The sequence below is a fragment of the Alligator mississippiensis genome, chromosome 4, assembly GCF_030867095.1.
Source record: "Alligator mississippiensis isolate rAllMis1 chromosome 4, rAllMis1, whole genome shotgun sequence".
Classification (NCBI taxonomy): Eukaryota; Metazoa; Chordata; order Crocodylia; family Alligatoridae; genus Alligator; species Alligator mississippiensis.
The window spans coordinates 105,922,928-105,950,461 of NC_081827.1; the positions used below are offsets into that span (position 1 = coordinate 105,922,928).

Genomic DNA, 27,534 nt, shown 5'->3' on the forward strand with positions numbered 1-27,534 from the left:
TACATTTGAAAGGAACCACTTTATTACAAAGAGCAAACAATACTTTGAAGCAAGTTCAGTTTTTTCTATTGTACAAAATGTCAACTTTCTTCGTAGAGATCACTGTAGTAACAGGCCAAAGGACTATGATCACCTCAAGTTAACAAGATCATTGACATGGCAACATTTATTGTATCTTCACATTTTATGGCTTCCTCATCTTGTGCTCTACTTCAAAACTATACACAAAGATATTGCTATAATTACTTTAAAACACAAAATGTAGGTTATTGTTCACTTTATTTCCAATTTTACAAGAACATTAAAGGTTAAAAGTTGCTGCAGTGTCTGCCATTGGAAGCCTGTTTTCTACTTACACAATTAAAAAAAACTTTTATAACAAGTTTAATAAACCAGAAAATTTCTACAAATGGATACTGTATTCTGATCAATGCAGGTTTTGTTAAGTACATTTTACCAACAAATGTGAAAGCACTTATGACACAGTGCCTAAAAACAGCTGGTTTCAACAGTATTTCAAATCAATTTTAAATTGGAATAGGCATCAATATTTGTCCAATATTGAGTTTATAGACAAACACAGGTAAGTGAGATTTAGACATTCCATAAGCACAATTCTAAGAAGCAGACCACAGAAAATGTATTTTTACATTGTGCAACATAATTTCATTTTAAAGTAAAACTGCAAAGAACTGAAACAGGATATTTGCATATGTTCGCTATTCAACTGGACAAATAAATGGAAGAGCATGACAGCCTATGTAAAGCCAGTTGGAAAAAATGTATGCTTACGTAGAAATTATATTTTCATTGAAAAAAGCCACAGTTTTACCTTTGGTAGTCATGACATACCCTTTAAAAAGAAAAAGTGCAAAGTATGTGAAACTAAGTGCAAAATGCCCCACCCAGACACCCCCCAATAGATCTTTAATTTAAATAACATTCCTACAAAACACAGCTATCAACCAAAAAATCCAAAATGAAAGCCACAAGTGTTTTCTCTAAAGGCATCTTTCACAGTACTAGTAAAAACAAACCAAGGTATATTCTTCTAGTTACAGCTTGTGTGCAAGTAGAGATTTTGTTAGTTAATAGATAGTACATCTGTGTGAATAGGGAAGTATTTGATTTGGATTCAGCTGATTTGGAGGACAGTGATTCAATTCAGGACAGTGATCTGAATCTCCAAATAGATTTGGCCTAATTGGCTTTGGAAGATTCGGCGCTGATTTGGAGAGATTTGGTAATCTGGTCATAGACTATACAATGGGGAAATCACTAAAATACCTATAACTGTCATTTTTTGGCAGATTTGGATGAAAATAGCAGGGATGGTAGCCCCTTCTGATGGCATGAAGCCTGCCAAGTTTCAAAGAAATAGATGCAGGGGTTTCTGGGAAACTGCACTTCAAACAGCTGAAGCAAAATTGGTGTCACTTGTGTGCGCCAAGGCAAATTTGGATGAAAACAGCAGGGAAGGCAGCCTGTAACAGGGGGCCTTCCCGGTGTTGGTTAGATCACTGCCCACCCACCTGTTTCTCGGTCAGCTGCCTGCCCCTCTTTTGCTCAGGCAGAAACAGCTCACAAAAGGGATAGAAAGGCTGCAAACATAGGCTTATATGCTGTTTCTACATCTCTCCCCCAGAACACTGTGATTGGAAGGGGACTTGGGGAAAGATCACAGTCACTGGCCAGCTACAGATGTTAGTCCTCCCCCCCTCCCTCTTCTTAGTTTCTGTTTCTCTGAAAGACTGCCTTCCCAATCTCCAAATTTTTTTCCGAATCAATTGGGAGGGGGTTTTTTTGGTCTTCCAATTTGGTGATTTAGCCTCTGAATTGGGCCGAATCTTCTCTGAATCAAGTTGGCAACCAAAGCTTCGCACACCCCTAATAGACAGCATCAAAGACTAAACTGATGAAGCAGACTTAAACAAAAAGTTTAAAAACCTGTCCATCTGCAGAAAAAAAGCCTTATGTATTTTCAGAATGTAAACACTGCTTCTAGTGAATCTGTTGACATCAGTCATCATAAACAAAACAAGGGTTTTTTCTTCTTCCTCTTTGGAGTCAAGTTATTTATATTACTCCTATGTCATAAATCAACTGTACATTGAGGATTTAAGGTCCCCAGCATCTCCATGTGGCATTACAGATTGTGCTGCACTAGCTAAGGCTGTATTAGCACTTCCATTATGAACTCTACTTTCAAGGGTCCAAAAACTTGGCCATAAAATTTGCTCAAGAATATCTGGGTTATTAAATCTCTTCAAGAATATTTTCCCAATTCTTCCCCCACAAAAGTGAAACAGGCATGTTCATACTTATTTTATATTCTATATTTAGAGGGTTCTTAAGACAAGTTTAAGGGGAAGAAGCAGGTAATTCCACCTTGATACATATTTTTTTGGCACTGAGGGACATGTTTAAAGTGCAAAGTATAAATTTCATTGCACATGTGCAGAAATTCAGATTTTATAAAAAAATTCTTATTAAATGCCTCAATTTATTCAGCTAAAAACCTTGCACAGCTCAGCCATTTTACTCTACACTTTGGTAAACAATTTTCTATAAGCAGGATTTAAAATGTTACCTCTGTTTCACTACTGCAAACAAATGTTTTCTTTAGCACAGGAATGGATCAACCTCTCTTCCCAACAGCGGTTCTTTCTAACCTAAATAGCAAGCTACTTGATGAAAAAAAATGATAGCTAGGTAAAAAGGAAAATAATGGACTTGATGGGGAGATATGTATACAGGTAAAGCAAACGAGCACTTATGAAGCCTAACTGGAATAGATATGTTTACAAAGTTAGCATAATATGTGCAAAACTGCTTACCACGTATTTTAAAACTTTGGTTAAATTTTTAAACAGAAGCATTACAGAAATGTTATGGAAGCAAACAAGTGATTACAAACAAAAGAATGAGGTAAGTTATTTTAGTGCAAAAAGCAAGCATATGCTAAAAGCAGAGCATATGGATAAAAAAAAAAAGAATGAATCCCATGGAGGGTTTAATAATAGACCAAAAAGGCCTCTTGTAAACATTTTATATTTACAAGTTTAAGATTTGTACAACTAGAAAAGGAAAAATCATAACTACTAGTAGTGCATTTACATTGAGTTTGTTTTTCTTAAGAAAAATGACTTAAGTTTCTATATTTTGTATATCTTTAGGGGATACCTTTAAAGATTTAAGATATTTGTTACAAATAGTAGAAAAAAATTGTTTCTTTACAAAAAGCATATATTAAAATATCCTATACATTTTAAGTTACTATATAATAACTGGAAATGTTTTCTTGCGCTCATACCACAGCAGCAATGTGGTATACAACTCAAAAAGAATTTGCTCACAGACCAAGTCTTCATGAAATAACTGTGCAATCACATTCCCTACAAGCTCATCTTTGAATACTAGCACAAGTGGCAGAAATCTGTAACAATCACAGGTGCACAAGATTAAATCTGCTTCAAAAGCCAATTATAGATTTAAAAAACAGGCGATAGTTAAAACTATCAAAGTGGCTATTAAATAGAAAATGGTAAGAATCTAATTTTTCCCATCTTCCATAAAAACTAATTCCATGGAGTAATTAAACCCAGGCAAGGTGATATAATGCTGATGCTTAAAATGAAAAAAAAAGAGGCTATATAATTTTAAGATAAAAAACAATGCAAAAATAAAATATTTGGAGCATTTACAAAATAGTACAAGTGTTAATTATAACTACTACATTCAAACTTGACTTATTATACTGCTTCTACTTTAAACTTGATGTTTTCATTTCTGCAAAAAAGAAAGAGACACATTGTTAAATATTCCATACCTTCATAAGTGGTCAAACATGCTGACTAGAGCAAATAATTATTTAAGTTTATATTCAGACATTTTGGTATAAATGCTTTTGCCAAAACCTTCGCTAGAACAGGGTCAGCAATGTTTTTGGCCAGTGCCAAAAACACCACAACCCTGACACATGTCTCAACTTAACATACCAGAGGCAAACCGCAGGCAACTGTGAGGGGCCGTTCCTTGATCCTCATTGCTGGCAGGGGCTGCACATGCACCTCCAGGCAGGCAGCAGGGGAGGGGCTGTGGTTGTGCTGCCTCAGCCCCACCCCCCGGTGCCCCAAGGTGCATTTGCAGTCACCACCAGCAACAGAGCTGGTATTGGGGCTTAGTGCAGCCGTTTGCAGCCTGTCTGCCACTTGCTACAATTGCCCAAAGCCTGGACCAACTGTGGCAGGCAGCCGGGAGGCTGCCAACAGTTGTACCAGTCTTTGGAGCCCCAGCCAGGCCCTGTGGAGGTTGCATGTGCACTTCTGGGCAGAAAAGGGCCTAGGGGAGTGCAACCCTGGCCTCTCCCCCACTGCCCACCCAGAGGCATGCATGCAGCTGCTGCTGTCACCATGGAACCTGGCCAAGAATCCTGAAGCCCAGTGCAGCTCTTTGCAGCCTCCTGGCTGCCTGCCAGTCAGCCTGGGCTTTGGGCAGCTGCAGCAGGCACACTGCAAACAGCTGCACTAAGCTCAGAGCACTGGCACTGGCTCTATGGCGGCTACACACAGAGCCTCCAAGCAGATAGCAAGGGAGGGGCCAAGGCTGCATTGCCTCAGTCCCCCTGCCCCTCGGCTGTCTGCCTGGAGGTGCACATGCAGCCACCAACATGGAGTCCACCTGGAGCTCCAGAGCCCAGTACAGCTGTTGCAGCCTCCCACCTGCCATCAGCCAGGGCTTTAGGCAGCTGCTGCCAGCCATGGAGCCCAATCTGCTTGCAGCAGAACTTGCAGTCTCCTGGCTGCCTGCTGTGAGCAGCTTGGGCTCCATGGGTCAGCAGCAGCTGCCCAGAGCCTGGGGTGGCTGTGACGTGCTGAGCAAAATGGCCTTGCGTGCCATGCTCTGGCACATGTGCTGAGGGTTGCCAACCCCTGGCCTAGAATGTCTAACACCAAGGAGGATTCTTTTAAATTGTCTTTTCCCCACATTACATAACTTTTTACATAGAAAACAGTGCTTTCACTTTCAAACCAAACCCTGCAATTACTGCACAGGTGATTAAGAGATGACAAACAGCTCACTGATCCAATGAGCCAAGAAACCACTGTGATTTTAGCCATTTAAAAAAAACGCAGTGATTTCATTGTCTCTACTAGAAATGACAGATAAAGTGAACAGAATTAATTCTCCTCATCTGACAGCAAAACATTCTCCTTAAGGGAATAAAAGGCAGGAGAAACCAACTTATTAGTAACTAGGTTAGTGGTTGGCATCAGCAGGATGAAAGTTTTGGGGAATTTAATTTTGTTTTAAATAGTTCTTAGGGTAAAACAATGTATTCTTTCTTCCGCCTTTGTGTTCACCCAAATTAGTGAACTAACTCTGCAGTTGCTATTACTGTATTTACTCAAATATAAGATGACACCTCCAATAATTAGGAACTACATATGGAAAATCTGTAAATCGGTTATAATTTTCCAGACGTAGAATCTAATTATTGCAAGTTTGCCTTGAATTTGTCCCCTTCCCACTGGGGGACAAATAGATAGATCTGGGGGGCCCTCTGCTCCCCCACCACAACTTCTTCTCTATGCAGCCCTTTCTTCTCACCCCCTTACCATCAGACCCTGCCCTCCCTGAGTACACGGAAGTAAGGGGCAAATCTGAAAACATCAACTTTGAAATAAACATGCATGGAGTAATTTAGTTCATCCCCAGCTGGTGCATTTTACCTTTTTTGAAACTGCTGCAAGTTTTGGCACAGGTACTCCATAAACACACCTTTTAAGCAGCACTTCTTAACCTACGTCCATACAGTACAAACTATTCTTGATATTAAGCCAAATTCATAAGGCACATGACTTCCCACTGGGCTGGGTCCCAGCAGTGTTTCAAGCTATGGTGACCCCAGAGCTCAGCACTGTACAGTATATTTGTGTACTTCAAATATGGAAGGGGGGGTGGGGGAGAGGGAGTAACAGAGCCAAAGGCTCCTGTTAATTTGAGAGAAACGGAGCAGCAAGGAGAGCCCTCAGACAGGAAAAGCTGCTTATTATGAGGTAACAGGGAACAGCTACCTAGGGATTTACCTGCTACAAGTACTTACTGCAGAACTAGCTGCGCTACAGAATAACTTGGCTAGAACCCTACATGGGAGACAAGATATTATGATAGCAGAGGACAGCAGCAAGTCACCCTGGTCAAGCCAGCTAAATCAGGAAACACCTGTGGCCACTCAGGGAGCCACGTGACTGAAAGGGGGACAGCCCAGGAGGTACGTAAACACAGATCCCGAGCCAGGGGAGGCAGTCTGACCCTGAAGCCTGCAAAGGAAAGAGCTCCATGGCAGGAGAGTTGCAGAGAGCTCCTGGCTCACACCTGGGCTAGCCTAGAACTAATGCAAGAAGAATGCTGCTGACTCAGGGCAGAGACAGAGTCCAGAGTGGGGTTATTTTGAGCAAGGCAAAGTGCTGCTGCCATACAGAGCAATATTACCTGGGGTCAAAGGAAGCCTTGTTATACAGGTAGGTAACTACTGCTTATGTTCAGAGCAAGGGAGGGCTTAGCTTGTGTTACAGCAAGAAGGCTTACGCCTTGGTTACACTTTCAACTGGTGGTTTGGGTAAGGCTGAAAAAGGAGTGTGTGGAGGCCACAGTGGGATGCCGGAGGGGCACATGGTGGTTTAAGCCACACAAGGATGCCAGGTGCATGCTTACTTGGCCTGGCTCCACCTTATGGGGGCAGGGCTACACTAATCATATATAGTAGGCTGAGAGGCCAATAGAGGAATTCTAGGTATACTGTTTAGGGCCCCATTTGGTGATGTTTGCTAGACATTTAAGGCTGGTGAAGAAAAAGGAATAATTGGAAATGAGAAAGAAAAGTGCAGCTCAGCTGTGGGAATGAAGAAGAAGCCAAGATGTATTCAATATAGTGGTTCACCATGACTTGAAAGAGCTGAGAAGGGCTGAGTGCAATGGACAGTGCCATGCATCTTATTCAGATGAATTTCACTAACCATAGTATTTTTGGCACCAAGGGGAAGGTGCAGGGTTGGCTCTAGTCCTGCTGGTGCTAGCCTGGTATTGCAGTACCTCCAGGCCTGGTACTAGTTCCCTGGTTTTGTTTGTTGGTTTAAGGGCCAAACACATAAAAAAATAAAAATCTATACGTGTATTTGACCCATATGGGCCATGTATTTTATAGTCATGCTCAGTTTTGGCTGAATTTAATCAACTTCACAGTTGGTTTCCATTACTGAGCACATGCTGCTTCTCATCAGTTTAATCATAGACAACATATTTAATGAGGGTTCCCTGTATGCATATGTAAGAAAAGGAGTTTTCCCCATGCAGACTGGGGGGAAAAAACACCCCATCTTATATTTGAGTAACTACGGTATTTCACATATAAACACTGAAGTGAAATAGAATTCTGCACTTCTTTCTTGTAAAACCTGTACAGAACATACATAAGGGCAGAAATTACACGTAAAACTGGTATAAGCGATCAGAAACTAATTCAAATCTGTAATACAACAGAAGCTCAGTGCACATAAACCACTTTCAAAATGCCCACAACCATTTCAAGATAAACCTGGATGGATATAGTATCAAACTTAACTTATTTAGATTAAATCTGTTTATTGAACTTCTGTCCCAAATCCCCTTGAGATCCAAGTTAACTCTCAGTCCCCCATCACCCCAGGATGCTTTGCACCTCCCCCCACAGGGTGGGTGGGCTAGCCTTGCCCCAAGCTGTGTTCCAGCCGAGCCAGGAGGTGTGCTCTACCCAGGTTTCTGGCCTGAGCCACTGAAGACATACGGATGCATTTCTAGAATCAAAAGTGAATGTCTGTTCACCTGCTTATCAGTTCAACCTACGCAGCTTAGACCAACCTACAAAGATTGAACTGATTTAGCCTTGGGCTTTTTGACTGTCTGTATTTAGCCACAGACATCAAGTTTTCAAGAACTTCATACATGATGCTCTGGAGAACTGAAGAGTTTTGCATTAACAGTTTTCCTAAAGCAAAGCTGAATCCTGTTTAAAACAGTACATTTGGTATATCCTTTACCTTGGAGCCATCGAACTTGAGTGGCTGGTCCATATCCTCTCTCATTCTTTGCAGAAATCCTGAATACAATAGCAGGTCTAGCAGTGTAATCAACATGGGCATTCGAAAGCTGTGCAGCAGTCACTATACAAGATGTTTTAAGACCACAGTATATTTTCATAAACATAAGCTGATTTGGATTTTCCTGTATGTGTGTGGTACGAACAGCTAAGTAAGCTGAATATTCCAAGATATTTCCAGAGGGTGAAGCAGGAGGCTCCCATGAAAGATGAATGCAATCCACACTCTAAGAAAGAAAGAAAAAAAAAAAACGGTCATTAGCTGTATATAAGCATAACAACTCTTGATATTCCACTGTAGAATTCAATACATTGCATAAAGTTCCACTGCCATTAAATGGAGACATTTTAAAACAGGGGTAGGCAACCCCCAGCACGCATACCAGAATGTGGCACGTGAAGGCATTTTGCTTGGCTCATGTGATTCGAGATGGACAGCAGGGGAGCTGCCAGGGGCCCAATGTTTGTTGTGGCAGTGCAGCCCCAGCCCCTTCCCTCCCATCCGCCTTGAAGCATGTGTACATCTGCCACTGGCAATAAGCCGGGCCAGGGCTCTGCAGACCCTGGTGCAGCTGCTTGCAGGCTCCCCACCACCTGCTGTGAGCAACCCAAGCTCTGTAATGGGCAGCAGGGACCAGGCCAGAGCCTGGGCTGACAGTGGCAGGCAGATGGGAGACTGCAAGTAGCTGCACTGGGGTCTGCAGAGCTCCAGCCCAACTTGTTGCTGGCAGCAAAGTGGGGGGAGAGGGGGAATGGGACAATAGCAGGGAAGCAGCCAGGGCTACACTACCACAACAAGGATTGGGCCCCTCACAGCTCCCTTGTCAATTGCCCTAGCATGCCAACATCTTACAAGTTGAGGTTGCAGGTGTTTTTGGCACTCTACCCAAAGATATTGCCAATCCCTGGTCTAAAAGAACATTTTTCCTCCAACCTGTTGTTTATTCTTCTTCACAGCTTCTGTTTTTGTTGTTCAAGTATTTACTACTACTAATCCGTTACAACACAAGGCCAATGCTGCTACTGGCAAAAACAAGACAAGACAAGACACCTTATCCTTTGGCTCACACAGGTATCAAACAAACAAAAATACAGTAGCACTGGAAGTACATAATATTGGTCTGGCAGTCTGTAACTGAAGAGGTTTGAGATAGATTCCAGGTCTTATCATGGCATGTCAATCACTTTTAGGAACCATGGCTAATTTTAAAGGTTATAACTTCTTAGATTTTTGTTTAAATAAATCTAAAATATCACTTTTCAAAATACAAGGACTGCCATTTACAGGGTCAGACCATAGGTACACACCCATTTCAGCATCTTCTCTCACAGTGGCAGACTGGGTGCTGATGCAGAAAGAGGATAAACTTTAAACTTTTTACTTAATAGTTAACTTTTAGGTCTGCTAATTGTAATGAGAGAGAGAGAGAATATCAATATTTACTTCCTCCCTCTGCACCATTTATTAGTTTGTGAACCTCTATAATGCCCTCTTTGATCATTTCATTTCAAAGCTTAAAAAGTCCCATCCTATTCAGTTTCTCTTTATATGCAAGTCTCTCCCAGTCCCCTGATCATGCTTGCTGCCCTTCTACATCGAGGGTGAAGAATTATTTCAGCTGGCAGGCCACTTAATGAGTTTTGATGAGCTGTCGAGGGCTGCACACAATCTTTCAGAAGATATCAGTTTAATAAATTGTAGATAAAAACAATGTATTAAAAAAAAAAATCAAGCATCTACTATAACACATTTTAATTTTATTTTAGAAATATATGTCCTTATTTATGGTTTTTTTCGAGTAGCATATATAATAGCTCAAAATGAAATCATACATTTGTACAAGAGTCAGCAAATATTTTTGGGCAGAGTGCCAAAAATGCCAACATCTTACAAGTTGAGGTTGTGGGTGTGCCTGAAGCAGATAGTGGGGGTGCCGTGAGAGGCCCAGTGCTTGCTGGGGCAGCCCAGGCTCAGCCCCTTCCCTACAGTCTACCTTGAGGCACGTGCAACTGCCACCAACGACGAGTGGGCTGGGGTTCTGTGGACCTTGGCACAGCTGCTTGCAGCCTCCCAGCTGCCTGCCACAGCCCACCCAGGATCTGGGCAGGCCCCTTCTGCCCACCAGAGGCCAAGCTGCTCACAGCAGGCAGCAGGGGGGGTTGCAAGCAGCTGCAGTATGGTCTGCAGAACCCTAGCCCGGCTCATTGCCAGCAGCAGGTGTACACATGCTGAGAAGGACAGCAGGGAATGGGGTTGGGGCTGCACTGCCACAACAAGAACTGGGCCCCAAGGCGCACACGTCAAGGAAAATGCCTTTGCTTGCCACACACTAGCATGAGTGCCAAGGGTTGCCTACCCCTGCTCTTGTATATTGTGTGTAGGGTGTGAGAGTGCAGGGGTAGTGTGGGTGCCTGCTTGCCAGGTCCCAGGAGCCAGTTGGGGGTTGGGGGAGGGAGCAGAAGGCATATGCAGCACAATTAACCCAGGAAGTGTGATCCACCCCACCTCTGCCCACCCCCCATCCCAATCTGGCCTACAGCTGCCCCCAACATGCTCCGCATGGGGCCAAGCCCAACTTGGGGCAGCCCACACTGTGCTCCCACCCTAGAGCAGCCAAAGGTTGTATACAATCAATTGACGGGCCAGATCCAGTCCACGGGCTGTATTTTGCCCATCCTGTTCTACATCATTTGAGGCGTGTGTATTTACATATGGATCTTTGGATCTCTTGGTTTTTGTCAACCCTTCCTTCTCCCTGTCCCTCCTCCCACCTACCCTCCCCACCCTACATTTTATTTTTTAAAGACAAGGATTTGAAGTCAGAGCCAGAGGTCTAATAAACGCAGATGCTATCTATTTTAACATACCAGCTGTCCGGTAAAAAAATGTCTCAGTTGCTGTAACCAACATTTCATCCCCTCATAACACTGAGTGTAAATATGGGTGGTTTATAGTAAATCCAGTGGAAGCATTACAGAAAGCATAATTTAGTCATCTAATTTTGATACTATTTCTTACAAGATGCACTCAAGAGTAGAACCCACAAATTCCCAGGTTAAGTCAGCAAACAAAACCTTAGCATTTTAGTCTCCATAATGTTTAATTATCTCAACCTCTCACCTTGGTGATTTTGACTGTTGAAGGTGCCCCAGGAAAACCAGGGATGCAAGTTTTAAATTCACTGACTTTACTAAAAGGGCCTACACCACACCCATTAATTGCAGCAACTCTGAACCTGTACACCGTGCCTGGAAGGAGATCCTGTTTCTTAAGTAACCTGTAGTCTGGAACATCTTCCTTTTCTGTCTGAAAATTTAAATGATACAAAATTCACATAAATGTTTAAAGTTAAACTGTTAAACTGTTATATTACAGAAGCCTGGGAAGAAAAGCTTCTAACTGCTATGTGTAAAGCAATTTTTGACCACTGTTTTACTGTGAGACGTGCCTGACTGACCAGGCTGATAATGCTTAGCTGATCATCATCGTCAATGTCTGTGAAAAAGGCAGAAGAAATTATTTTTTTGGTAAGAAACATGGAGTTAATTTTCATTAGTTGCATAGCTCTATTACTGTTCTTGACAAACACACTAATAATACATTATACTTCTCCTACTAAATAAGAGAAATACACCTTCATCAGTGGTATTAAAGTTAAGACAAAAAAAAAAAAAATCAAAGAGTGCAATTCTTTATTTATACTTCTTGAAAAGCACTTCTTGACCAGACTTCACCTTCCTGTGTCTGAACAGATTTTGTTCCCCTCCCCACTGAAACTGAAGGCAACTGCATAAATAGCTTTTAAGTTATGCATCTGCAACAATTTCAAGCCTCACTTTGCATTTTAGAGATTACAGTTTTTATGTTCTGTAATCAGAAAATTTCCAAGTTCCAATCTCAAGAGTTAGCAAACCTGGGCAACAAATTGAAGGAAGGAAGGAAAGGAAGAACAAACAACATAGCAGCTACCTTGTTTGAGATGCTTGCTTTTTCTTCTGGTAGCAAGTAGAACTGGCTCACCAAAGCACTGCTGTTTTTAAAAATTCCCACATCATACCACTGTCGTTCTCTTGTTTTCACTGTTGCCATCTGCCTTAATGGGGTAGTTTTCTAGTATTTGAGGAACATGTTATGTAGACCATCCATACTTCAATGTAATATAAAAAAAGTCACATTTCAAGACTCGGATACACATATTGATTCCCAATCACTCTGGTATGTTACATTTTATCATTATTTGAAATGTAGTTAAAAACACTGAGTGCTTAAATTGGTTAAAAGTGTTGGTTCTTCAAAAATCCAACTTGGAAAGTATGTTATTAGAAACAGACAGCTCATGTTCTGCTGCTACCTCTGAGCATCATGCCTGAAAAGGGGGTCCCTTCCAAGAAAGACGTCACCACTTTAGTCTACAAAGTTCTAAGCAGTGTACCATAATCTCAAAGTTCAAGGGATCTTCATTAAATGAACTACAAGAATACATACTTTGAACTGAAGTACTGTATAAAGAAATAATTTATTACCATGCAGAGAAATCATACTTTATAATCATGTACAGATAGTTCTACTGTGCTGAGTGATAAACAAGCGGGTTTAGAATTCAAATATGTAACTAAGCCTCCTCCTCTCCTTTCCAAAATCATTGCTTCAATATAACCAAATTGTTTGCAATTGGACTGGATTATTCACCATAACGCTGTGAAGTAAAACATTTTGTTATTTTTTTTTTAAGTGTGAAGGTCCCTCTAAACAGTAAAACAACATTTATTAGTTCTGATTAGACAAGGTCACATACTTACAGGTAAGTGTTCATTTATATCATTTCTTTGTCCAGGGCTGACCCTATTTGACTGCATTATAAAAGTTGATTCATCCACTAGAAACAAGAATTATATTAAAAGCCATTAGTTGACTCAAAACATTTTCATTTAAACACAAAAACTTTACAGCTTCATTTAGGAAGCATCTTTTGCAGAAGTCTAATATTATAGATACATTTTATTGTTTTACAAACAATTCTGTTTACAGCCTGAACAATACTAATAAATTCAACTGTTAATCATCAGTTACTTGTTATGTTAATTTTACAGAACACTGTAACATTTTTTTGATATTGCAAACAGAAGACCCAATACTGAATTAAGACTTTGGGTCTGGAACTGCATCTAAATAGTGACAGAGTTTAACTGTGTGAGAATACATCAGACTGTGGCATATATTCCCCAGTCAGTATTAAACATTTGATTTTTAATGCAATGCTCACACAAATAACTACAGCCAAGACATTTGAACAGAATACAACAAAGTACATTATTAAAAAAAGAATGTAGTAATAGGATGAGAAACTAATTATTTTAGTCAAGATTCAAACAAATCTGAATCATTATTCCAAATATGTGAACAAAGGAAGATTGTGTTAGTATTCAGTCTTGACATGTCTTTTTAAAAACAAACAAACAAACAAACAAACAATCCCTGAACAAAATGTCTTGCACTTACAAGCAGTATTACAAGAAGGTTAAACAAGGACATGCTTCTCAGTTATTTTTAGGTAGAGCAAGTTTTGATTCTTCACTTCCATTAAGCTATTTTGCACTGGAAGTTTGCACATTAAGGTTTACATTAACTGTTTATTTCAGAAATTTCAATCAGCTTATGAAAAAAAACACTGAAAATGTAATAAATTTATCTTATGAACTGTTCAACTTTGGTATGAGGCTCCACAATGTTGAGGAAGTCAAATGACAACCTCTGATCATCTTAGCTAATTCAAAGTGGTAGACATGCGTTACAGGCACCAAAACTGGCCACCACTGTTACCTGAACAGTGGATTCCTAGGCCATGTAGAGATATTCGGTTTCCCCTGGGAGAGTCACTGCTGTCCCAGAAGAAACCACAAGTATACAGAAGTTCAGGATTTTTCACCCAGATCAAAAATGGTCGCTCTGGGGGGAGTGCGGGGGGGATGGAAAATTACCTGGGAACAGCCAAGGTTAAACTGCTCCCAAGAGACTTTCTCCTGGCAGTGTGAATATCTGTATATGTTGTTTTCCAAGAGAAGCCACAGTAGCCCTACACTCCCAGCCAGGGAGCATGTCACTTACTGGACTTGGCTGCTCCAGCCAAGCAGGGAACAGAAGACATCCCCTTCACAAATCTCACATTGTGCTGCAGGGAGAGACAGGCCGTCTAGGTCAGCCAATCAGGGCTGCCCTGTGTACCGGTACCGTTCTGCTGAGGCAAACTGAGGGAGCCTGCATTGAACGTGCATGTTTAGCTCTATGGAATCCAAGCAGTTACGATATGCATGGTGCATGGCAGTCCTGTGCCAAGACATGCTGTGCCTGCTCTGTGCGCAATGGCTTCCAAAAATGGAAGGAACATAGCTGTGTTTAGTGCAGTGCTGCATATATACCAATAAGCTCTGTTCTGTAACAATGCACCAAAGGAACAAAACTCTTTTCAGTTCAGGAGCCACATAGAGCAAACACATACAGCTTGCTCACATAGACAAAAGGAGTTTACAAGAACTTTCTTCACTTGGAAGAAAGATGTCACTCAATTGCCAAATGTCATCAACTCCTGAAGCACTATTCCAAGCCCAGGTACTAGCCAAAATGAGAAACCCGCCACACTAGAAGAATTTTGATGGCCTTAGATAAATATGGCTCAAAATACAGTATGTGAAACACATTTCAAACCTTCAGATTTTGCATTGAATGTTGTTAGTGAAGTTTCATCTTTAACAACTGCCCCATTTGTACTTGATGACTCAGTTTTAACAGCCTGCTGGGTTACCATAGTTTGTGTGCTGGAGATATTACTGGATACAGAAGCATCAGGATTTACAGTTCGTGTGTCCAAGTCATGTAATTCACCTACATTAGCTGAAGCCTGAAGACCTAAAATATAGAAAAGATAATCCTGAATTCAAATAAGATAGAAACCAACGAATGCCTTGATCCAAGTATTTTAATCTTCTATAGAAATGGATTCTAGCCAAACAAAGACCAATGTTAGCCTTGTTATATTCATTCCTAGCAGCATCTTTGGTATTATTAATTATTCTACCCATGCAAATCTACAATTTATTTTTTTTCTTTGAACTATGCATAAGATGAAAAAAATGTGTGCAGGAGATATTGAAATACTCCAGGTATTCCTGAATTGATAATATTTATGTCTAATCGGTTTTAAAGTCCACTATTCAGCTAAAAGTTAGCATGGTCAGACAAAACTGGGTTGAAAGAAATGCCTAATACCAAAAAGAATCACCCAGACAAGTACAAAGTCTTAAGCCTTTGCAAAATGTACAATGTACTGACTAAGATTTTACCCTGTAAGAGTTAGTTTCTGGGTTAATATCTCATATGCCCAAGTTTTCCCCACAGTAACTGAATTGGACTCTTTAAAAAACCCACCATACAATAAAAAACACTGACATCATCTCAATCACAGGACATAATCAAGTACAATTATGTTAGGCCAGTTGTTCACAACTTACAAACTCAAGGCATCCCATAGAAAATGCCAGCTCTTAGCTTTCACTTGTTTTTTTGCCTTCAGAAAAATAGAGCAATTCTTCTAATGCAACCCCCCACCACCCCCAAACAAACCCCAAACCAAAACAAAAAGCCTGAGAAAGACCACAACAGATCAGAACGGTTTTGACACTATGGGTTCCCATTTGAAAAATCCAAGTTTATCTTACAAATCATGTATCGGCATTTGCACACGTAACAATACTAATACTGTGCATCACACTATGGCACCCTTAAAAGGATTTTGTGGCATTACGGTCAAGAACATCATAATTAAACAGACTACCCAATTCAGCCAATGTTACTGCTCAAAAGAATTACTGCTGCTTTAAGTTTGCAGACTACACCAGTCATGTACAAGTACATTATATTCACTACTATCCAGGTACTCCTCACTTAACACTGTCCTGGTTAACGTTGTTTCGTTATTATATCGCTGATCTATTAGAGAACACACCCATTTAAAGTTGCACAATTTTCAGTTATAACATTGTTTGGCTGCCGCCTGCTACTAAGTAACTAATGTGATGTAATTGGATTTGCTTAACATTGTTTCGCTTAAAGTCACCTTTTTCAAGAACATAATTACAATGTTAAGTGAGGAGTAGCTGTATTTAAAAGATGCTGTACGTACTTCTCTCTGGTGAAGAACTGCATATGACATATTTGGTTGTCAAAAAAATAAATAAATATAGCCTTAACAACTTCATGCCTTCTACAGGATCATGAACTGAGAACGTTAGGGTCGTCTTTCCCCACCACCCTTCTGCTAAACATGCACAGTAACTTTGAGACCCAACTTAAAAAAAAAATATTAAGGTAGGGGTGTCTAAAGATACAGCTGGAGGGCCAGAACCCCATCACCCAGCCCCCTGGCACTGCTCCCAGCTCCAGAGTTGACCCACACTACACAGCACACATCTCAGCTAGCCTGTGACCCATACCAGCCACCCCACACTCGTCTACGACACTCCACACAGCACCTGCCCCAGCTGATGCAGGATGTGTTGTATGGAGTACCTGCTCTGGCTAGTCCAGGATCTACACTGCATGTGGTGCCCCACCTGTCGCTGCCCCAGGACAGGTATTGCACAGTGTGAGGTTTGGACTGGCTGCCACGTGGAATGCATGTTTGCCGCGGGGTGGGGGGGGCGAGGGGTGACCTTCATGGGCCCAATCCACCCCACAGGGCCGGCTATGCACCATTCATTGGGCCCTTTGGGCTAAATGAGTTTGACACTCCTGGATTAAGGCATCTAATAAACTATCGAACTGAAAAAATATCAACAGCCATATTTGTCTAAGTTTATGGAAACAATTGAAAAAAAATTCTTTCTTCCTGATTCTCCTCTGTATAGGCCTTTTACCTGAAGTGCAAGCTGGCAAAAACGAAGGGGCATTTGACTCTTTGAATCCTTTAGAATCTGTATGGTTTTTTGTAGTTTCTTGCATAACCGTATTTTCAGGTTCTGTCTTATTTTCTTTAGCTTCTAGTTTTAATAATGAATTAGATGAAACAGAAACATGTACCTAGCCAGAAGAACATAATTGTTAGTTGGCAAAGTAGTGTGAGGAGCAAGACCATCACCGACACCTTGTCACCATCTGACACTATTAACTTTACACTTACATTATTAGGAACCATGTTATTTGCATGGCCATGAAGATCCAGCTTGATTTCTGGGGGAAGCACCATATTCACAGACTGCTGACTTTGATGTATAACAGGAGCACCTAACAGGTAAACAAAACCAAAACCAAACCCATCAATTGCATCAGATATTAACATACTTTGTATGGAATTGCTGTTATTCCAATTAACAAGACAAGGTAGGGTAGCATATAAAGAGATCTTTGTGTAAATAAGGATCAGATTCTTGTTATAGTATCAGAACACCAAAGTAAAGCTGTAAAGCCAAACCAAAGGAAATCCACCTCCCCACACCAAACACTTCTTTCTCCCTCAGTCACGCACAGAAGATTCCATACAACTAGATAAACTCATTTTAGAATTCTTTCCCCACATCTTCACGAAATGCCCTTAGAGCCAGATTTCAGAATATTCACCTAGCGAAGTACAAAATGCATTCTATATACCAATTCCACGCAACCCTTTGTAATAGGGTGACCAAAATGGAATTTACTGCATTTAGGACTTGGAGTATGACTGTGTTATGAAAAATAAATATATCCAAACTTTACTCCATAAGGAAGTTCCAAGCTCAGCCTGTTCTAGTTTGTATCAAGGGACTTCCCCATTATACAGCCAACTCAGGTCCAGGAAACACTAAAGTGGCTTAAAGCCAAGTTTCCCATCCTCAACCTGCATTGTATGTTCCCTTGTACAAAGGATTTGTATGACAAATCCTTGCCTATGCCTAGGGAACATACAGTGAAGGTTGAGACTGAAAACTTGGCTTTAAGCCACTTTAGTGGCTCTCTCAGGCTATCCTTTTTCAAGCTAAATTTCTAATGCATTCCTTTGTAGGGTGCAGTGGTTTTATCACATTTAAAAGACATATTGCATTGTTACCCTGTGAACTCAGCAATGATGCTTCAGGAACCCCGGTGACAGGTATTCCAGACACTGGCAAATCAGCATTTAATTGAAGAAGGTATCCTTCAACTGTAGGAACTTCATCCCACTTAACTTGAAAAGAATTAGTAGTAGCTCTGATCAGCTGCACCTGTGATGGTGCTGGCGGCTTTTCTAAAAGAAACCAATGAAATACAGTTGGAATATTTAGCTCTTCTAGGCCAATTCAAAGAATATCTGTGTAATGACAACTCAACAGTGCACATTTCTTGAACTATTTACAATACAGGCCCAGTAACATAACACTTTTCAAAACAGATTATGAAATATGAAATACACCAGAAATATTAGAAGGTGAAGAATAAATATTGTTTTTAAGACACTGTAAAAATGTACACTGAGCTTTTCAAAAATAATTTGGCAACAGAAAAGGTCATTGACATTCTGGGACACATACACGGAAGCATCATATATGATCAAGGAGAATAAGCTTCCTTAGTTGGGGATTATATGCATTAAGCATTTTTGGAACTTTAGTGGGACAGAATTCACAAAGATTCTTCCAAAAAAGACTATGCAACCACCACATGGAAGAAGAAAGGGGACATGCACGCGCACACAAAAAACCCCCAAAACTATGTATAGTTTTATTAAACAATCTTTCACAAGTACCTGAAGTATACCAAGACCAAATACAAGAACTGTTAATGGGTAAATGAGAAGAGCAACAACTAAAAATGGAAGTTAGGAAAATTTTAGACACCTACAAAAAAACATTTATTATTGCTTAGAATGTGCCCTCCAGCACCCTGAATTGAAGCATTTTAGTAATGTTGTGAACTTAGTCACACATCTCTTATGCAGGTCTTCAAATAAATAATTTTACTAAAGAACTACAGCAGTAATCTTTGAAATCAGCACCACAGAAGCACAGGTGTTTCACTAGAATAAGTTCTGGAATGTAAACGTTCATTGAACTTATCTTCAAAATACTTGTAATGTCAAGTTTCCATATCAAACTGATATGCGTTTCTTATAACTGGGCCTCTATGATGTTCTGACTCACCAGTATCTAGATACCAAAGATCCTTGCAGCAAACTTGATTGTTCCAAGCTTTTCTGTAACCATCTCTACCACTCCAGATGTAGAGACGAGTGCCAACTGCCACAGCACAATGTCCAGCTCTTGGCCCTGGTAACAAGTTACTATTGTCTTCCGGACAATCTGGTATTAGACTTATCCATTCTGTGGTATCTAATAAGCAAAACTTGAAAAAATCAGTGTCTTTTTGATATAATATGCCTTTCTAGTAAAAGAAAAAAATGGAAGTGATTAACTACAAAAAATACAAAAGTTTACATAAATATCTCCAGTACCCTCTATCCAGCAGGACATCATCTGAGCATAGACCTCAAATAATTTGTAGACATTGTATTATAACCCCAAAAGAATTTTGAAGATGACATTTTCCTGATCTTCAATTGCCTCATAACACTGGGCAAAAACACTACGGAGATCTTGAAGTAGTGTAATTAACTGGCTCCTGGCAACAGCCTTGTTTAAGATATTTGTCTTACAGTACAATCCTATATTATAGTAAACAGGGCTATGTCTACAGCAGAATCACCCCAGCAAAGTATTTTACAACACAGCTGAATGCTTACAACCCACTGTCCAAACCATCCTCTGCCCTCCACAAAAACGAAGACACCTCTTCTTGGATTAAGTGCACACTACCAAACTCTGCTACTGATCTTGGTAAGACATGAAAACTGGTGCCTAGTTTTAAAGTCTAGGTTTACAACTTCATAATGTTTTTCAAGAATTTACTCAGGTTATTGGTTAAAACAAGCATTCAATATATTATCATCAACCAAAAATGCAGAAAACACTAACCCAAATTTAGGTAAGAAAATGAACTGGTACACTTCCATTCACTATCCTGAGCAGAAATCTCACCCTCTGCTGCCTGTGGAACCCATCCACCAAAAACATACATTCTGAAAAATACAGGGGGAAGGGATGGGAGGAGAGGGGGAGGGAGAGAGAGAGAGAGAGAGAGAGAGAGAGAGAGAGGGGGAGAGAGAGAGAGAGAGAGAGAGAGAAAGAGAAAGCTAATTAGTAACTTTCACAGCCCTACTGTATTGTTCTGTATCTCATCATAGACTAAGAAAAAACAATATTTACATTATTTACAACTACCAATTGTGGTTTACATGACATTGTTCATGCCCCATGTCTCTTTCTACAGTGTACTGTTACAGGTCCCTAGCTAAGTGCTGAATAAAATAACTGAATGAAAAAAGTACTACACATTATACACTACAGCTTTAAATTAATCAGAGGCCTCTGAAACTGCTAGCACTGTTGGAAGTTAAATTTACACAGAAGTTCTACACCCCTTCCATGCAAAACTCACAGCAGACCTTCTTAAGTTGGAACATTGTCAGATATCAAGAATAAAAAGGTAAGGTACAGGTTAGTCTGATAAAAATTTCTGACAAAACCAATAAAAGAAAAAGAAAAGTTAGGCTGTGTTAGAGGGTACCTACAAGTACTCCCGCACCCAAGTTGATACAAAATAGACAAGTGCATTGACTTTATCAAGGTTACAGGATTTAGTGTTAGTTTTACCAAGCAGCCGGAGAAGGAGAGAGATACATGCATACTTCAGTTGGGTTACATGGTTCAAGTCTGCTGATGGAATTTTATAGGGATGAGTATGGATGGTGCTTGAAAGCAGCTATGAAATCAAAAGGGTAATAATCATCGATAAGCATGGTGAACTTGATCACCCAAATTCAAGTGAGATTAAGTGAAACTGGAACAGGTAGAGAGTGGCTGGTAGGATGATAAGAATAGAGACTTTTTTTTTTTTTTTTAAATAAGGGATAAAAGCTAAAAGAGCATATGAATTTTCCCCCCTCTCCCAATGTATGTATAGACAATTTAAACTAAAGGGCAATGAATGAGCTTCAGAATGGAAATTAGAAGGAGGTTCCTAGCATTAAAACAGTCAGGTTTTTTGAACAAGCTTCCAAATAGGGTAGTGGGGGCAAAAAAACTGTATGTTTATTAAATGGATCTTGATGGGTCCCGTGATAGCAGAGGACTAGATTCAATAAGCCAGGAAGTCCCTCCCTGTCTTATATTTTTATACTCAACTCTTTCCTGTATCAATGCCAGGGGAAGGTATTTTTAACTAAATTCTCTATCAATCAAACAACATATTTTTGGAATTCTAAACATTAGAGTGGCATTTAAAAATACCCCCACCCCTCTTTATAGATCTGGAATAGCACTCTCCCTTCTTCCTTCAACTCCTGTATATTACAGTGCTGAGGCACTACACTTCTAGAACACAAGGCATCTAACTGCATACTACTTATAATCTATGATAATAAAACTATCATGGTTCATGAGTTATCATTATGAAACAATAAAATAAAACCCTCATGAATGATTATTTCACATTTAAAAAAACTGTTTCTAGATTAGTGCTTTTTATCATTTGCTAAAACCATTACTTTTCACTTAAGTAGTAATACATTGGACTGTGCGCCTTACTGATAGCAGGTCCATGTTACTATAGTTCATAAACTACTTTAACTTGGATAATGACATTAACTCCTACAGTCTCTAGGGATACAACAATATCCAAAATAGCATTCCACAAGGCCAAAATCGTTTACACCAAACACTGGTGGCAAGAGTAATCCAATATAGAAATACTATAGCATCATTCTCCTACTAGGTGTACCTTTCTAGAGTTGAGCTTTTAACAACAGACATACTTGTTTCCTATTACATTGGCCGTATGGAGACTGCGGGGAAGTGGCACTGTCCCTTTAGTTTCTGGTCTTGACCAGGTCATTGTTCCTTTAAAAAACAAAAAAAAACAAAAACACACACATACACACACACACCACACACAGAGAAATCATTAAGATAAAAATTCTGTATCTGTGCATCTCACTATCTAGATTTCAGGAAGTGCTAAGTATCAAATTCAACTAAGCAAGAAAGCTAAACTAATTCCTATGTCAGTGATTCTCAACCAGGGTGGTGGGACATGCCACCAGATCCACAGAAGGGTGCTGTGTGGCATGAGACAGTAAGCAGATAAACTAAGCAGAAAGTACAGGCTCAGGCTCATCTCTGCCTGGGCAATTCCCCATCCCTACTGCTGGGGAAGGATGCAAGGGCTGCATTGTACACATTACTTTTTTTTTTAATTTTGTGAATAGAGTGGCACCCAGTTATGTAGAAGGTGCTTCAAGTCCAAAAAGGTTGAGAAACACTGACTAAAATGTTAATAATACTTTAATAACTTCAAAATAGAAAAATATTTTCATGCTTAAGCTTCTTTCCAACCCTCATATAAAGAGTTGACAAACATTAACCGATCCAGCACACTGAAACTGAGATTACACTCCCAATCCATTAATACATTTCAGTTTTTATAAGACCCTTTAAAACACCAGAGTGAAAATGAATACTGCAAAATACTAGCAGTGACAGAAAATGCAGGTGTTATAGACTAAAAAAAATAAATAAATAAATCAGAATGTCTTAACCCAGTGAACAATAATTTATAGTTGAACACGGGCAAATCTTAGTAAACCCTCCTAGGTAACTGAGTTTAATACATCATTTACCCTCAAAAGCTTTCATTTTTCCTCAACACTAGATATGCCCCGAAACAGATACTCTACTTGGACACTCACCTATGTCAAGTTCCCAAAGATCATTAAGTCGACAGCCACACATCCCTCCAAAAATATACATCTTTGGAATTCCCAAATCTTTTCTGCAATATATGATGGATGTGTGAGATTCTCGAGGAGAAGGCAAGATCCCTTTTGTCACTGGAATGCTCCAACCTATGACTCCAGAACCATGTTGTAGTTCCAGTTCATAGAAGTCATTTAAATATCTAGGGCAAGATAGTAAAAAAAAAAAAAATAAAAAATGTTTCATTAAACAATATATAAATGGCAATAATGTAGGTGAAATATATACAGCTCTTTATATTAAGGACCCTGTACCATGGTAAAGGTCTAATTTTAATTTTCCAGTACCCCTCAAACATGATGGTATTTTGTACAACAAAATAAGGAGGATCCAATTTGGAAGAGAAAAGGCAGCTGAAAAAGAAGGCTAATATTAATTTTAAGAAATACCTTTGGAAAAAAAAAAATAGTGATAGTTAAGAATGAGAAGCAGTGAAATACGGTGGATTTCAGATCATGAAAAACTATAATAGTATAAATCACACATCTAGAAAGCCTGCTTTCATGCCATGTCTGATGCACAATATTCCATGAAAAAGCCTAGCAGAAACTGGCACCAATGTTCTTAGCGTGATTCACCACATCTGAAAAAGCATCCTCAGCAAGTGAGAAGTTAAAAGCTAAACTTATAAATACACTATGTCGGGGTTGTCAACCGGGGGTATGCGTACCCCTGAGGGTACTTCGAAGGGTCCCAGGGAGTACACAAAGGCGGGTGGAGATAGAGCGCTGCCACCCCACGCTGCTACCTCACAGGGGCTGAGCCGGGGCACAGCGAGAGCAGGGCTGCAAAGACGCTGAACTGACACCACTCGCCAAGCCCCTGCTCCACATCTGGCCACTTGCTGTCGCCGCCACCGCCCCCCCCCCAGGGGTACACTTACTAAAAAAGGGTACACCAGGAGTACACTTATTTAAAAAGGTTGAAAATCCCTACACTATGTCACAGTGTATCAGATGATAGGCAAGATGCAAACAAAGGGGACAAGAAGGGGAAAACAGGCTATTTATGTGCTGAAGTTCTTAGGGTGGTCAGGGGAATGTACCGTTTGTTGTTGAATTGAAAGAAATTATTTACTTGCAAGTTCCTTTTACAGAATTGTTTGTATTTTGGTTTTCACTTCAGCCAAATCTTATTTAGCAAATGGAAGAGAGATTTGGAACAGTTAACTGTTGTGACTAGCCACCTTCACTGAAGATCAAATGGGTGAGAGAGAGTCCACAACTCTTGATACTTTGTTTTATCCAAACGGTTGCTGTTAAATCAAATTTACAATTGTAAATAAAGTAACTCATCAATACAAGCACACTTCATGGTTACAAAAAAAAGGCTTCCAGAACCAACTGACTAAAAGAGGAAGATTCTCAAGGCTTCAAATTAGTTTGAAGAAATTCATATTAAAAGCTACAAAACTGCACACCAAAGTTTTAACATGCTATTAAGCTGAACTATTATTCAAAACCCAACTCAAAAGGTCAGAAAAACTTCAATCTGACAGATGACTGAAGGGAAAGGAGACAAAAGTTCAGAAATGTATCATCAAATCCTAGGGATCAGAAAAAAGGGAGGCTAAATAATTTCCAGTGTTGCTAAAGGAACACACTACAGAAAAGACTCTACACGTTTTGTTCAAACCCAGTAAACATATACCTGGGAACATTATTGTTTGAATCTTCACTTTCATTTGCAAGGCCACCAAATAAGTAACACTTGTTGCCGTATAATGAAAAACTGTGGCCAAGTCGAGGACAAGGTGGGGAACCAGTAGATGGAGGCTGGGGTTTTACTTTTTTCCATAGCCATCGACTTGCCTTAAAGACAAAAAGACAGACATCTTCAGAAATCACAAATTTATATTCTATAAACAAACATAATTTGAGAACCCAAATGACAACAATTTGGAATATTCTTGGTTTGTTTTCTGTGCAAACTTTAGTGGACTATTAAAAATTTCCCGGTACCCTCCTAACACCAGCATGAACAAAACAAGCTAGGGAAAGTGCCAACAAATTAATGAAGACCTACTCGCTCACTAGCCATTGCGTACATTATTCAGCTTTATTTTGCTTTGACAGAATAAAAAAATACTTTGTTTCAAGCCATGTTCTCTTCATATTTATATCCTATTTTGAAGATTTATTTTCTCTTCAAGCTGCACACAAACCCTATCCAACTTTCAAATGACACTGATAATGCACAATATGCATTTAATAAAATGGATAAGTAATGCAATATTTGAAACTGCATCGTTTCATACCTGTAATTCATATATATCATTACTGTATCTTCCATATTCAACCATTCCTCCAAATACTAGTATTCTGGTGCCGTCACAAACAAAACCATGAGCTGCACAGCCTGGAGGGATATCTCCTCTAACAGCAGGAAGAAACCACTGATTTGTAACTACAGCAAAATAAATAAATACAAATGTTTAAACAACACAGAAAGGAATTAATATGGATTTAACATCTCTATCCCCAGAAGAGGGACACAGGCTATTCATCCTTTTTCTTCTTTAATAAGCATGAGTGGTTGTCAAAGGGCAAGGTTATTCAAGGACTTTTAAAAGTAAAGTCAGTTAACAAGGGAAATAAAACTTTCAAAATACCTCTGTAAAACAGGAGATACTCAATATACCAAGGAATACAAGGCCACTGTGGTTAAGCGACTCACCCCAGTTCAGAGACTGAGTCAGTAGCAGAGTCAACAGAAGAGTCCAAAAGTTTAGGCTCCCAGTACCCTTTACACTAAATGCTAGAACACCCTAGGCATCATCTTATACTACAGAAACTTTACAAAAGAGTTTTCTATTGTTGCCAACACCAGCAAACCTCCCTACATGTGAGCAACATGGATAGAACTTAATGCTGATGGGGTTTCATTTGCCAACACATTTTTCAATAATTTGTAGCCGGGTCAAATAACAATCAAGTTTAATTAGCTCGGTGTAGAACTAATGCTAAAAAAATCCTGCAGTTAAGAATATCCCCAGTAACAGCATGGCCCAGCTCTCTTGTGCACATATCACCCATCCTAGCTTTTATTCCACAATTCTTACAAGGTAACAAAACAATAAACTGTCACAATGAAACAAGGCCAAAGGCCTATATACCCTTGTGCTACAATATTTCTTTACAGGGACACTTAGTTTGAAATCTAATCAAAAATACTTTTGTTATACCCAACTCTAAACCCATCTGCCAGTTCTGTACATTCACAATTATACCATCATAACTTTTCTCTTTCTGCTATCAGACCTACTCCCACACTAGCAGCCTCTGACACAGAAATTAATTCCACAAGAAATATTGCAAACATACCAAATGCAAAGATTGAACCTCACTCTAGTGCTGTCCACAGGTACAATTTAAACGTTTGCTTTGGGAGTCTACTACCCCTATTTACATACAGCAACCTCTCTACCTGCCAGCTGCTGACAGGACTCTGCTCAGAGGAAACTTCCTTCCTCTATGCCAGCTACTTTCATGCTCTCAGCCTTCAGCCAAAGTACTGCCCCCAACATGATACCGCCACGTCTTCAGTGGGTTTCTGCTCCTACAGCCATGCCGCTGAGGGAAGGATGACAGCCAGCTCTCTCCCACCATCAACTTGGGGGCATCCTTTTTAAACCTTCCCACCCCACCTCCTCTTTGTAAATAAATAATAAAACACCCATGACAGCTTGAGACTACTCATGGTCCTCTGAGAGAGCCAAGGCTTTCTGAGGGTGCTTCATTTTCTGGGAACTGGTGCACCTAGAGAAGCTTTTGAGCTCCACGCAATTTTTGCCAGCATGGCTCCGTGCACCAACCATGGGGGGGGGGGGAAATCACATGCCCCAGGGGGGCAGGAAGCACCCTCCCATCCCTCCCTGCAAACACTTACTTCTGCTAAGTAAACGTGCTTGTGAGAGGTGCCAGTGCCACACCCCAGCGCCGGGAGCCCTCACCTGGGACAAGTGGGGAGCTGAGCAGGACGGAGCAGGGATGTGTGCCAGCTGAGGCCTCCGCCTCTGCTTCTCACCAGACATCCCAATCTGGAGCTGAGACCCCTTTTCTCAATTCAAGTCGAACTGTGATGACAGCCACCCTCGGGCCCTGGCACCTTTCCACTAGTTTTTTGGCCACCTCCCTTCCCCCAGGCCTCCATGTACTCCCCGGCCCGGCTCTTAACGCTGGGGGCTGCTCCGGATGGGGGCCCGAGGCCACCCCACCCCGGCCCGACACGGCCCGCGCGGGGCCCCGCACCCGTGTTATAGACGTGCAGCTCGTCCGCGATGCCCTCGTTGCCGCCGCCGAAGATGATGAGCAGCTCGCGGATGGCCACGGCGCGGTGGCCGTGGCGGAAGCGGGGCACCGGCCCCGTGAATGACGAGACCCTCCTCCAGCTCCGGCCAGCGGCGGCCACCGCCGCCGCCATTTTACCGTCCTCCCACAATGCACCGCGCCCCCCTCGCCCCGCCGCGCCGGGACCGGAGCGGCCGTTGGCCGGGGTCACGTGGCCCGCCGCAGGAAGGGCGG

At 40.7% G+C, this 27,534-nt stretch overlaps 1 protein-coding gene across 1 annotated transcript; it reads right to left on the minus strand.

The window, feature by feature from the left end:
- HCFC2 (host cell factor C2) lies at positions 1–27,465 on the minus strand. The gene is made up of 16 exons (XM_014606490.3): positions 27,262–27,465; positions 25,269–25,417; positions 24,662–24,822; positions 22,945–23,153; positions 22,012–22,096; positions 20,114–20,217; positions 19,283–19,471; positions 18,214–18,390; positions 17,311–17,414; positions 17,048–17,210; positions 14,841–15,041; positions 12,938–13,014; positions 12,108–12,248; positions 11,259–11,444; positions 8,079–8,364; positions 1–3,789 (listed from the first exon to the last, which is right to left on the minus strand). The coding sequence occupies exons 1-16, from the start codon at positions 27,431–27,433 to the stop codon at positions 3,764–3,766; spliced, it is 2,430 nt and encodes an 809-aa protein (XP_014461976.1). The 5' UTR covers positions 27,434–27,465; the 3' UTR covers positions 1–3,763.
- Positions 27,466–27,534: the final 69 nt, after the last annotated feature.

Excerpts from the sequence above, each read along its gene's own strand:
- HCFC2 (XM_014606490.3), bottom strand. The coding sequence starts at position 27,433 with ATGGCGGCGGCGGTGGCCGCCGCTGGCCGGAGCTGGAGGAGGGTCTCG. Across the intron at positions 23,154-24,661 it reads TCAAACAATAATGTTCCCAG|ATATTTAAATGACTTCTATG; the intron begins GTATATGTTTAC and ends ATCTTGCCCTAG. Across the intron at positions 17,211-17,310 it reads ATAACATGGTTCCTAATAAT|GTACATGTTTCTGTTTCATC; the intron begins GTAAGTGTAAAG and ends TCTTCTGGCTAG.